We start from the raw sequence: 13,976 nt of genomic DNA on the forward strand, positions 1-13,976 counted from the left end.
AATCTAACTGGCTACCCTTTACGGATACATATTTAAAGCATGTAATCTAGTAGCTAACTTAGGATATCTACCCCCTCTTCCATGCGTCTCCTGAATAACATGCCTAATAATTGTGCTTGCTACTTGCTTCTTCTGTGTAAACACCCTGCTATATACGCTCCAACCATATGTAGTACAAGGAACTTGCCATTGCCATTTTATACACAAGTGCTGTGCTGCCTTTACCCTTCATATGTTTAATTGCCCATTGAACCTCAGCTGTCCAGTGCATTGTGCCTCTGTTGATCCCTTGCCAATTCAGTATTTTGCTCCACACTTCTGCAGAATATGAGCATTGAAAGAATAGGTGGTCATGATCCTCATTCATCCGCTGACATAGAGGGCATAATGGGGACTGTATCATACCCCATTTAGCCAACCCATCTTTAGTCGCAAGCCTTCCATTTACTGCTAGGTACATGATGAACAACCATTTAGGAGCTCCCACATTTGTCCAGACCAGTGATCTCCACTCTACCTTCTCCATTGTACCCCTCATCTGCAGGTATACTTTGCCTATGGAGTATTTTTCCATGTCTCTTATAAATGCCTCAGTATTGCCAGCCTCTTGGAGATGTTGAGCTGCTTTAAGGATTCTTTGTACCACCCAAGAAGCTTGTTTTTCTGGTATGTTCCACACACCATTCTGCCCATAATAGCTATGTATCCAAGCAACCCATAGCTTATCTTTTTTCTGACATACATTCCATAGCAGCTTCCCAGTTGCAGCTTTATTCCATGTGTAAATATCAAGAAATTGCAAACCTCCATTTGACTTGGGCCAGCACAATTTGTCCCATGCAATCAAAGCCTTCTCTGAGGTCTCTAAATTGCCAGTCCATAAGAATCTTCTACACATAGCCTCCACTTCTTGAATAATCTTCTTAGGAAGGGCAAAAATTTGGGACCAGAACATTTGAATAGCATATAGTACACTCTTGATGAGCTGAGCTCTACTTGCATATGACAAGAATTTGGTGGTCCAGTTTGTGATTCTACCTAGCATCTTCTCCAGTAGGGGTTTGCATTGGACTAAAGTCACCCTTTTAGCGCTCAAAGGTACGCCAAGGTATCTGAATGGCAGTGTTCCTTGACAAAATGCAGTTCTTCCAGTATCTCCCTTTGTAGTTCTTGCTTAACTCCACCAAAGTACACGCTACTTTTCTTTATGTTTGCAACCAGACCTGAGGCCTGAGAAAACTGCATAAAACACTGATTCATACACTTGACTGATTTTATATCTCCTCTGCAAAACAGCAACAGGTCATCAACAAAACTCAATTGTACTATCTTTTGAGCTTTGCATCTAGGATGGTAGTGGAAATTAGGGTCCATCTGTAAACTCTTCAGAATTCTTGTCAAGTAATCCATTGCTTGTACGAGTAAATAGGGGGACAGTGGATCCCCTTGTATCCCCTTGTCTTACCCCTCTCCTTGCTTTAAAAGGTGTTGTACTATGTCCATTAATCTGAATGGAGTATGTGACTGTTGTAACACATTGCATTATCCACTTAGTGACTCTAGGTGGCATTTTGAGTTCCTCCTCTGCTCCAAAAATGTCCATTCCAGAGAATCATAGGTTTTTTTCATGTCAATTTTCACCATACACCTTTTAGAAATCCCCCGCCTCCCATATCCTTTTACAATTTCATGACTCAGTATCGCATTGTCATTCAAAGCCCTTCCTGGTACAAATGCTGATTGATTAGGATCCACAAGACTCTCCATGACTAGTTTCAACCTAGCAGTGATTACTTTAGATATAACTTTGTATATTGTTGAGCAACATGAAATTGGCATGTATTCACTTATTCTAGCTGGGTTTTCTACCTTAGGTATAAGTGTTACAGCAGTACAATTAATAGATTTGAACATCTCATCAGTGTCAAAGAAGTTTAGGACTGCTTGTGTTATCTCCTCCCCCACTATTGCCCATGCTCTTTTGAAAAAACTCAGCATTTAATCCATCTTAACCTGGAGCTTTTCGGTCACTGATACCCTTCAGAGCTGTTTCCACTTCCTTCCTTGTTCCTGGAGCTGCTATCTGAATTTGCTGAGCTCTATTTAGCATTCCTCCCCTCCTCATTACAGTGGTATCTACATTTGGCAAAGAATTTGCAGCCTGTCCAAGTAATCCTTGATAGAAATTCAGTGCCTCTTCCTCAATATCTTCTTGAGAATGCACAATTATACCTGCAACAGTAGTGAGGCTTGTGATTGTATTCTGGGCCACTCTATTTTTCATATGAGCAAAGAAGTATCATCTATTAGCATCACCTAGGGTCACCCTGGACTTTTGTCTCATAGCACTTTCCTCAACCAAATTCCACTTCTCCAGTTGTTTCCTCGGTTCCTTTTCTTGCTCCCTATTAGCATGCATTATATTATGGTCTAGCATATCAGTCTGTACTTGGTGAAGCTGCTCTCTGATTTGCTGGATTTTGTCCTTCACCCCTCTGAACTCAGAATTGTTAATCCCTTTCAGTACATTTTTCATCTTTTTGAGCTTCCACCAGACTGTCTTCATGTCTCCTTTTCTATGTCCTTGCCAAGCTTGTTTAACTATTTGAAGAAACCTAGGATGGTCTGCAATACAGTTAAAGAAACTGAAAGATATATACTTCATCCTCAGGATCCATGTGAAGAAATATCCTTTTTTATATCCGTGTAACCTTTGCATCCTTTGGATGCTTTGTTGTTAATATAACACTTATTTCATCAAAGAAAATATATTCTTGATATCCAAGTAATGATGAGGATGGAAGGAATCTTAAGTCTTAACCAAGAGAGAGAACGTATCACCATAGTCAAGTTGAAATGTTTGTACATAACCTTTAGCAACCAAACGAGCATTATGCTGGTCAACTGATAGTCTGGACCATCATTCATTGAGTACTGCACGAAGAATGAACATTGAAATTTAACTGGAGGCAAACGAACCAGTTTTCAAGTGCTACTAAATTGTAAAGAAGTTATTTTCACAGTCATAACATGTTGCCAACTTCAATTGAAAGAGCTTTACCTATGGACTCTGGAACAAAGACACTAGACAAGGACAATATGAGAACAAAACGTGATGATTATCAAGACTAGTCAAAAAAGTATTGATAAATTATGAGTATGAGAAAAACAAATACCATATCAAACAGTCATCAGAGGACTATGTAAGAAGCAGTTCCACAAAAAAAGCTCATGGTGGACGGTGTAAATCATCTTGATCTGGTGTCAAATGTTGGTTACAATGGTAAGAAGAGCAGTGATGCCATGGAGGAGATGCAGTAGAAGTGCCGATAGGTTCCTGAAGTGGAAAAAGAGTGGATAAGAATTAAGAACATAGAGCGTCAAGATGGATAGAAGAAAAATGTTTGAATAGGTTGAGTTTCAAATAAGGTGAAATTGGCTAACTTAATGTATTGACGGAGGTCGGAGGAATAGCAACCATAACCCTTTTGAATGTAAGAGTAATCAAGAAACACACACTTGAAAGCTCTAGGGACTATTTTGTATCATCCAGGGGTAGGGTGATGAACAAAACAAGTACTCTCAAATACATGAGATAGAAAAGAAAATAGAGGTCGAACCTGATTCTGGATTTTTTCTGATACCATTTGAGAATTATGAGAGAACTGAAAAAATACATGACAGAAGTGTCTTACACATGAATTCTTCAATAGTCACATTTTTCATTTTGTAGATTTACATTTGTTTGATATGGGAAACTTACACACACAACTCTGCGTAACACTTGAGTGCAACTGTTCACATTTTAGCTATTTAAAACAGCTCACTTCGATAATGGGGCATGTACAAAAAAATTATCTCCTTCCAATTTACTGGAAACCATGCTGGCTTCCTTTCTCCTTGTGACAAGATTTTAGGTACCTCATAGAGAGAAGTGGGCTACCAATTTCTTGGTGGAGAATCTAAGCTCTTCACATATATGAAAGTTTGCAGTGGAGGCTGTACAGAGCTGTTTTATATCTTTGATAATACTTCTGTGTTCTTTCTTTTCATTTCTTCTTTTGTTTTATGGCCTTCCTATTACACCAATAAATTTTCTTTTGTGTGGAAGTATGAGATAGTATTTTGAGAGAATGTTCATACTTTAGAATTGTGATATACTTTATTGACTCAGCATTTTATCTTAGCTTCTTCTCGTGGCTCTGGAAAGCATCCTCAGTTAATCCCTTCAACTCCGAGGTGGGCAGTTGCCAATGGTGCTGGTGTTATTTTAAGTGTTTGTGATGAAGAAGTTGCTCGTTATGAGACTGCTACCTTGACTGCAGCTGCCGTTCCTGCTCTTCTGCTTCCACCTCCTACAACACCTATGGATGAGCATCTTGTTGCAGGGCTACCAGCACTTGAGCCGTATGCACGATTGTTTCATCGGTAAGAGCATCAGTTAGGTTATTTTTAGAGCTTTTACGAAAGGAAAGGGATTTTTGACATCTGCTTCTGGATTAGATACTATGCAATTGCTACTCCAAGTGCCACCCAGAGGCTTCTTCTTGGACTTCTAGAAGCTCCACCATCCTGGGCTCCAGATGCACTTGATGCTGCTGTTCAGCTAGTGGAACTTCTTCGAGCAGCTGAAGATTATACTTCTGGCTTGCGGGTAAGTTACAAAAGTTTCAATTGAAATAGTTTGTACAAGTTCTTGTAGAGGCCAACGACATATATTTGAATGCCTCATCTTTTGTCATTTTCCCAGCTTTTCTTTTGGGGTTTCTATATACAACATGCTGATACTTTTGAACTGTCACAATCAGTTGGGGACACGATTGAATTGTTTACAGTATGGTTTGCATAAAAGCTTGTCCACAACTAGTTTGCTATGATTCTGATAATATATTTGGACAGAGAGTCCGATGGCTGCAGCATCAGTATATGTCCAATGCTAGTTTTCAACACCTTTGGTCTCATCTACCTAGGCATTAAATGATCCATTCTCGGCCAACTTCCTTTATCTTCTATATCTTTTTCTTTTGGGGCGGAGGGGCTGGGCGAGTGGAGAAGGTAGTTTGGTTGGTTTTGGCCTTCATGTGGAGGAAAACACAGCTAAATTACGATCTGAAGCAGGATATCTGAAAGATAGAAAAGGTAGAGTTGATGTTTACATGATTTGGCGTCACTTGAGTAATCCCAAGATCCGTGAAGGAGTTGATGTTCAGCTGGAAGAGTGGAACTAGGAGAGGAAGATACTAGACGTGGAATGTTACTCCTCTAGCTCTAATGTGGGTCATTTGGAAAGAGAGATATAGGAGAGCTTTTGAAGGAGTGAAGATGAGTTTTGCTCAATTGAGGGGTAGTCTCTTATCCCATATTTTCTTTTGGTGCACCCATGTAGTTCCTGTTTGTATAGAGGACTGGGTGTCTTTTGGAGAGAACCATATTTTGTAGGTCTCTCCTTTTTGGTAAATCTCTTCTTTACGACTAAGTTGGCCTTGCTATTATCAATGAAAACCTTACTTGATCCAAAAAAATTTTTAAAAAAAGATAGAGAAGGAAGAGTTAAGTTGAGTATGAACAAGAGGGGAGTAAAATTTTCCTTCTTTTCCTTTAAGCTAGTTTTTAGGAAAGGGATTAGTCCTCCACCATGTGGTCTTACATCATAAGTTCTAGCTGATGTTTCTACCAACATCATTAATCTTATATGCATGCTACCCATTTTAGTGGAGGTTTATACACTTGAAGCAAATCTAGAGTTTTCTTAGCTTCACTAACTCCAATAACAGTGGAGACAATTTCAGCGTTGAATTGATTCTGCGAAGGATTCTTAACTTTCTAGGTTTGCAAGAAGTACATAAATACATCCTAGTTGATCTTTTATTCTATTTCCCAATAGCGTAAACACTTTAGGCTCGCCTAACTTGTGTGTGTTTTAGCTTCTACATGGAGATTCCTAAGTTTATTAATGATGGTATGAGCTGGTCTTGAGAAGAACCTATAATTGATGAGATAAAGGCAAGGGTCAAAAAGGAACTGCAGGTTTGGATACTCAGCGAGACAAAGTTATTACAGCATTCTCATTTATTCTCTCCATAAAAATGCATGATCTGGTGGTGTAGGGAGTAGGGACTGAAAAACAAAATAAGCGCGGTGAACTAGTTTCCTATCTATCCTTTATGACGCTCCATCTTTCTTTCATAACCTTTCAGAATATTGTTTTATCTCCTTGCATCACTGAAGTGCCCATCCTCTGTTCCTTACCTCCTTGGCTCCCCATATAAGTTTTTAGATGAAGTAAGAACATTATAAACAAAAGAGCATTAAGTAGCCCATATACAAAAGGTACACCAGAAAGTAGAAAATCTTACAAAAATAAATGATTTTTTTATTCAATTTCAAAATAATAAATGATTTTCTACGAAAGCCACCCAATCATCTATACAAAAAGTAACTTCATGGGTGCATCAAAAGGAAAAGAGGCTATTTCTCAAGTGTACAACATCTCTCGCTATTCCAGTAATGCCCTATGTCAGATATGAATATCTGCAATATCTGGATTGATATCAGCTTCAGCTAGTAGGTCATCTTTGTAAATTGGAGTGTCATGAAATTTTAAATTTGTGGTTCAACTCGTAAAGGGTCAGAAGATCTGATGACTTCCTGGCATTAGGATCTTCTTGTAGACCAATATGTACCTTTAACAATCTTTCACTTTTGGATGATCTCAGTATCCCAAGAATAACCTAAGAATAAAGATTCAACAATAGCAACAACATACCCAGTGTAATCACAAAGTGGAGTCTGGGGAGGAGGGTCAAGTGTACGCATACCTTACCCCTGCTTTGGAGGTAGAGAAGCTATTTCTGATAGACCCTTGGCTCAAGGAAAAAACTGAACAATGTAGTATAGAGAAAGAAATAACGGAAATAAAGAAGTCATGGTAAAATACTATAGACAACCTAACAAATGAACAATAGTCATAACAGGATGAAACGATAAACGAAGTACAAAATAACAACGGATAATAACCAAGCTCAAAGAACATGAAACTACTCCGTTCGTTGTATTTGATTTCAAAGAAAGCAACAGCTGACTGACTATTTAATCTCTATGCATCGGAAGTCAACATGGTGCTAGAGAAAACATAGAATCCACAATTAAATAGAGAAAATGGCAGAAATGGTCTCTTATGTTTGGGAGTAGGTTCAAAATAGTCCTAAAGTATGCTTTGAACAGTTTTTGTCCTTCAAGTTTGCCAAAAGTGTCTCCGTGAAATATTTAACGAACTCTGTCTATTAGATTTGACGGGACTGTGAAAAGAAGAAGATATAATCAAAAGCACTGAGAAAGTCTCATTATATCCTAGAAATACAGCACAAAACACTATATTAGACACCAAAAGATGGACCAAAAATAGCAGAAATTACATTGAAAAAAATGCACCAAACTCTAGAAAGAGATCAAAAATAGCAAAAACTGCTAAAGTTGTACCCCCAAATGTTAGATACCGCTAATTCTTTTTTTTTGTTCCACAGTTACTGTCAAATCTAACTGACCAAGTTCGTTAAAAATTTGATTGAGGCTAACGTTAGGGAAGATTTTAAACCTACTCCCAAACATAAGGGCCATTTTTTGTCATTTTCTCAAATTCAATAGTGTGATGAACAATTTGATTTGAATGCTGAACCTGGAGGATCAGAAATATTTTATTGTTTTATTTACTGGTCGAATATTAAGTCTGTTTTCAAGGTGCATAGCCTTGTCTCCATCATATGACAGACTTTTCTTCTACCATAATTTCTTAAGGTCCTTGCCATGTAGGATGGTCTTAGCCTCCTAATTATACCAAACAGACTCCACTTTTGTCATAAAATTATGTCACATCCCTCTACATCTATAATGTGGGCTGTACGATGAAGTGTAGACATTACATGATACTGTTTCCATGCTTTTGTTTCCCCGAGTCGTTGCATAATATGCCTATGCTCTTTAGATGCATCATATAAACCATAAGTAACTTGCTCATAAGGTGAGAATTGATCTGTATTTTGCTTTCATTTCAATTTCAGAAACTGAATTAATCTTGCCCACCTTCAATAAAGCCATACTGTAATGGCTGGTCTTCTTGCACATTGCCGGATTCTCAATTTCGTTCTCAGCTTTCTATGAATCCTTTGCAGAAATTATGAACTCTTGTATGTTTGCCACCAAGAAGTATTTCATTAAGTATGGAAATGCTACCATATCAAATTGTAGTATACCTGATTTAATACTCCACTAATTGTATTTGTCTTGTCTTAATTGTATTTGTTTTCATTTTACATGTAGCATTTCTAACCTTTCATTATTGCTGAAGCTTCCTAGGAATTGGATGCATTTGCATTTCTTGCGTGCAATTGGAATTGCCATGTCCATGAGAGCAGGCATTGCTGCAGATGCTGCAGCTGCTTTACTTTTCCGAGTACTTTCACAGCCTGCTCTGCTCTTTCCTCCATTAAGGCAAGTTGAAGGAATTGAAGTTCAACACGAACCACTGGGTGGCTATATTTCATGCGATAAAAAGCAGGTATATCCATTAGTTTGAAAATTGAATGCTATGTTTGTGGTATATCTGGACTTTCTGCAGAATCCTTCCAAATCTATCAAGTAGTTGTTTTTGATAGTGACTATCAATCATGAATTTTTTTTCAGAGACAAGTGCCTTTAGCAGAAGCCACAGTTGAAGCCACTGCGCAAGGGATTGCATCAATGCTTTGTGCACATGGCCCTGAGGTTGAATGGAGAATATGTACCATATGGGAAGCTGCTTATGGCTTGATTCCTTTGAGTTCATCAGCTGTTGATCTACCTGAAATTATAGTTGCCACCCCTCTGCAACCACCTGTTTTATCATGGAACCTGTATATACCACTACTAAAGGTTCTTGAGTATCTTCCTCGTGGGAGTCCATCTGAAACTTGCCTCATGAAAATATTTGTGGCCACGGTAGAAGCAATTCTTCAGAGAACATTCCCATCTGAGTCCTCTAGAGAGGAAATCAGAAGAAACAGATACAACATGTTTGGATCTGCCTCCAAAAACCTTGCTGTGACAGAATTGCGAACAATGGTTCATTCATTGTTCTTGGAGTCGTGTGCTTCTGTAGAGCTTGCTTCTCGGCTTCTTTTTGTTGTATTAACTGTATGTGTCACCCATGAAGCAAAAACAAATGGGAGCAGAAGACCTGTAGGTGAAGATCCTCACCATCCTAGTGAAATGGGTTCAGACTCGCTGGAAGCTGGTGGAAAGCAGAAAGAAAAAAATCCCAAGAAAGTGAAAAAACAAGGACCTGTTTCAGCATTTGATTCTTATGTTCTTGCTGCTGTCTGTGCTCTTTCATGTGAACTTCAACTCTTTCCTTTGCTTTCAAGAGGGAGTAATTATTCGGATCCAAAATCCATCCTGGTTGCTGCAAAGCATGCAAATGATTCGTCTATGGAGTTTAAAAATGGGATTCATTCTGCTGTCTGTCACACTCGGAGGATATTGACAATTCTGGAGGCTCTTTTCTCTTTGAAACCATCATCTATAGGAACTTCATGGAGCTACAGCTCAAATGAGATAGTTGCTGCAGCTATGGTAGCTGCTCATATTTCTGATCTGTTTAGACACTCCAAGGCTTGCATGCATGCTCTTTCTGCCTTAATACGGTGTAAGTGGGATAATGAAATTCTCTCCAGAGCATCTTCACTGTATAACCTCATTGATATCCATAGTAAAGTTGTTGCATCAATTGTTGACAAGGCCGAACCATTGGAAGCACACCTAATACCTGTTCCTGTTAAGAAAAGAAGCTCGTGCTTGAATGGGAAAAAACATAATAAATATAGCAATTGCACCTGCTTAACTGCAGAACAGTCATCATTGCTCGAGTGCAAACACTCAACTGATTGTAAAACTTTAACTATGAGTGAGAAAGTTTTACACTCAAGCGAAGCTGCACAGTACACCAGTGGTAAAGGGATCGCAAGTTTCCCTTTAGATGCTTCAGATTTGGCCAACTTTCTGACAATGGACAGGCACATAGGATTCAATTGCAATGCTGAAGATCTTATAAAGTCGGTACTCGCGGAGAATGAGAAATTATGTTTTTCTGTTGTCTCGTTGCTGTGGCACAAGTTAATTGCATCACCTGAAATACAACCAAGTGCAGAAAGCACTTCCGCTCAGCAGGGATGGAGACAGGTATCCACCACATTACTTCATGATATTAATTGTAGAGTGTTTATTTTGAAATAAAATAATGTACATCTAAATTCTGAAAGCATATATATGGTTACTGCAATGCTATGGCTTGTTATATGACGTTTTTTAACTTGACAATCCCATGACCATTCTCACTTGAAGTTTCAAATTTTTGGTTGGTCCATAGTTTTGACATCAAAGATTTGAAGACTGTGTGACATTTAGAATATAGGCAACCATCAGTTCTAAAATTTAAGGAGATCACTAACCTTTAAAGTTCGGAAAATATGTTTGACTTTCCTTTTTCATGCGCTTCAATGCTGCATCTTTCCCCTCCTGACCCCCATTCCGCATAGAGCTTTCTTGATATGAAGAGATTATATTTGATAACACTCTATTCTATTGGCTGAAAAATTGAACAATTTTGACAGGCAATTGCAACTTTACCTCCCTTAGAACTTGTTAATGCTTTGAGGAGTTCTTTCTTTTGATGTTAAGGTAATTTTATTAAATCAAGTACCAAGAACTTAAGTATAAAAAGGTATTACAGAGACTCCATTACATCAGATCTTCGTAGAATGCAATACCATCAAAAGATGGTTCAAATCTTCCATTCTGTGTTCCTTACACCAGATACATAACTTTCTGTATGCTCTTGTACTTAACAATAGAAGTGTGTTGTTTCTTCTCTTCAAAGCATCCTTATTTCTTTCTCGCCAAATAGTCTACTTGTTGCACAATGGAGTGGTCTTCCAGTCCTTTGTCCCTGCTGGCATGAGATTAAGCTCAAATATCCTTTGGCATCACCCATTGCACCCCAAAACACACACAAAAATGAACTCCAAATCTGCCAGGTCCAAACATAGTGTATTAAGTTGTTAGTTGTTTTCACAACATTTCCACAAAAGAAACATCTGCTGCACATTGAAGTTGCTCTCTTCTATATGGTGGCGTGTGTTCTTCAAGCCTATTTGCAGCTGTCCATCCAAAAATGCAACCTCGGGAGAGGCTTTTGTTTTCTATATCACTTTCCATGGCTAATCAGTCTCCTAGTTTCCAGCCTGCTTCTGCATCTTATTATAGTAGCTTTTCACATTAAAACTCCCCACTTTCATATGCCAACCAGATCTGCTTACCCCTTTTGCTATCATCCAGAGTAATTGGCTTCAATAGATTCATCAGTTCACATATTTTATCAACCTCCCAATCATTAAAAGTATACCTTTCCAGTATCTACAAAACAGTCAGCAATCAAGCATATTTTGTTTATTACTAGGGTTTATAAACGGGACAAATATTTCAGTTTGAGCTCTTCCACTCTTATGGTTTGACAAAAGGAAGAAGAATGTGCAGAGAGATAACTTACTTGGCCACCAATTTTTTATCCCTGTTCTCACCTATTTTACTCTCGTAGTTTTCCTTCCTTTTCCCTAGTTTTCAATCATAAGAAATATCATGTCAAGGAAGATGGAGAATAGTAGAGCATGAACTCCACCTCTAGTGTAGGGCAAAGTAGTAAGGAAAAAAATATGGAGTTCCGAAATACTCAAGGAATGAACAATGGTTTCAAGACTTCTAATGTTCTCTCTATCCTTAAGGCTGAACTTCCCCTTCCTAACAATCTTTGATTTGCAGAGAAAATTATGCGAGTATACCTCGAGCATCTAATGAAGCCAATAGAGTTTGGTTCTGTCTGCTTTGACGTGTAGTATACATATTCTATATATTAGTCTGTAGGCCTCGTACTCCTCTTTTGTTTATTAAAATTAAGACGTTGAATCTGAACATTAAGATGTACATTAAGATCAAATACATTTGAATCTGAACACAGATCTAAATATTAACTTGTTGTATTAAGATTTGAATACTAAATAGTTAAGACAGTTTATTTCATATCTAAATATATAAAAGAGTTAATGGTCAAAAACACACTTATTTTATTACTTTTTTGTGAGTTCCATACCTCAACTATCGGTTGTTTCCTTTACCTACCTAAACTATCACACCCTTTGTATTAAAACACACCTCGATGATAAGTTGGCCAAATATTATTCCCACTCAACCAACATTAGTATATTTACATGGCACAAACAGCATAACAAGGGAATCAGTAAAATACAACTTCATGCTAGAATGTGAAATGGTTAAAATAGATGCAATTAATGGTTTTGATTACCATCAGTTGCATTATGATTACTAGAAAAATATGACTAATCAACCTAGACAACATGCAGCTACTTGTCAATAGTACCTTAAAAAGCATAAAATACTTAATTAGCTTTTACTAACATGAAGCTTTTGCAGGATTACCGTAGAAAACATGAGATACCTATTAGCTTTCACCAGTGTTCAGATTGGTGAGGAAATGAGTTGTAGTCTCGTTATATGGTCTTGGGAAATCCTCCCCTCATGAGTTGGCTTTTGGGGTTGAGTTAGGCCCTAGGTTTATTTCTTCACGTGGTTTTAGAGCCAAACCATTTATTCCTATTTTGTGTTTCTCAAATGTTGGGCCTCCTCGTTATGTTATCCATGCTCTAGTTGTACCTTCATGTGCGTAGGAGGGGTGTTAAGTCCTGTTCAGGAAATAGGTTGTGATTTCCTTATAGTCTTTGGGCAATCCTCACCGTATGAACTAACTTTTTGGGTTGAGTTTGTCTCAAAATCCATTTCTTCACAACCAACAAGCAGCTTTTGCACCACTACCTTTTAAAATATTGGATGCTTATTAGCTTTTACTTGTTTTACAGGTCATTGACGCACTATGCAACGTCGTATCAGCATTGCCTGCAAAAGCTGCTACAGCCATTGTTCTTCAGGTCCTGATTTCGCTTTTCAGAATTTGATGATAACATGAATATGGACCCTTTTTTTTCTTGAAAGATAACATATATTCTTCACCATTTCTCTAGAAAAAAAGAGAGAATTGTGATTTTTTTTTTCAAGCAGCTGATTTTAAGTTCAATTTCTGTTGGTGGATCCATTAAGCTTTCACAGATTTACATGCTTTCAAATAATGCAATTTTGTCCATAGTAATTTGTGGCCGCATATCTATAAAATATTACATCTTAGATTTTTTATGGTATGGGGTACTTGTCTGCCTCATGAAGCTTTTTTGACTTCCATCTTTGATCATTTTGTAACTTTGCGCCTAGTCCTTTGGGTCTTCCTCACCATATCTGTTTAGTCACTTTCCTTGCTTTGTTTACTTGTCAGGCGGACAAGGAATTGCAACCATGGATTGCCAAAGATGATGATCTTGGTCAGAAGATGTGGAGGATAAACCAACGAATTGTGAAATTGATTGCAGAAGTAATGAGGAATCATGATACACCAGAATCTTTGGTTATTCTTGCTAGCGCACCAGACCTCCTCTTACGGGCAACAGATGGGATGCTTGTAGATGGAGAAGCATGCACCTTACCACAGCTGGAGGTAATAACAACTTCAGTTAAACCACTTCTCATTGAAGTATATCTTTGATTTAGCAAGCTAGGACTTTCTATATGCTCTGGAGTTCTGAGTAATATGATGTGTCTGAATGGCAATTGATTGATCATATTCTATTTCTTTTTTGATTCTAATAAAATTGTTTGTTTGTAATTGACCATTGTCTGAACAGCTCCTGGAAGTGACAGCTAGAGCTGTACAACCAATGCTTGAGTGGGGAGAATCTGGATCATCAATCGTTGATGGTCTGTCAAACTTGTTGAAGGTAATATCTCTTTAACGAAGTAAAAGGATTTGTTGCCAGTGAAAACTTTTC

The 13,976-nt window shown here is 38.0% G+C and overlaps 1 protein-coding gene across 2 annotated transcripts in view; it reads left to right on the forward strand.

Moving 5' to 3' along the window:
• Positions 1-13,976, forward strand: part of LOC102583457 (protein GIGANTEA-like) — a 35,967-nt gene that overhangs the window by 21,280 nt on the left and 711 nt on the right. For both annotated transcript variants that reach the window (XM_006358977.2, XM_006358978.2), the window contains 7 exons: positions 4,188-4,428; positions 4,504-4,654; positions 8,345-8,554; positions 8,680-10,212; positions 12,960-13,028; positions 13,427-13,645; positions 13,833-13,925. In XM_006358977.2, coding sequence (XP_006359039.1) covers positions 4,188-4,428; positions 4,504-4,654; positions 8,345-8,554; positions 8,680-10,212; positions 12,960-13,028; positions 13,427-13,645; positions 13,833-13,925 — 2,516 coding nt within the window. The remainder of the gene's footprint in view (positions 1-4,187; positions 4,429-4,503; positions 4,655-8,344; positions 8,555-8,679; positions 10,213-12,959; positions 13,029-13,426; positions 13,646-13,832; positions 13,926-13,976) is intronic.

Source organism: Solanum tuberosum, unplaced genomic scaffold (genome assembly GCF_000226075.1).
Source record: "Solanum tuberosum cultivar DM 1-3 516 R44 unplaced genomic scaffold, SolTub_3.0 scf00285, whole genome shotgun sequence".
Taxonomy (NCBI): domain Eukaryota; kingdom Viridiplantae; phylum Streptophyta; class Magnoliopsida; order Solanales; family Solanaceae; genus Solanum; species Solanum tuberosum.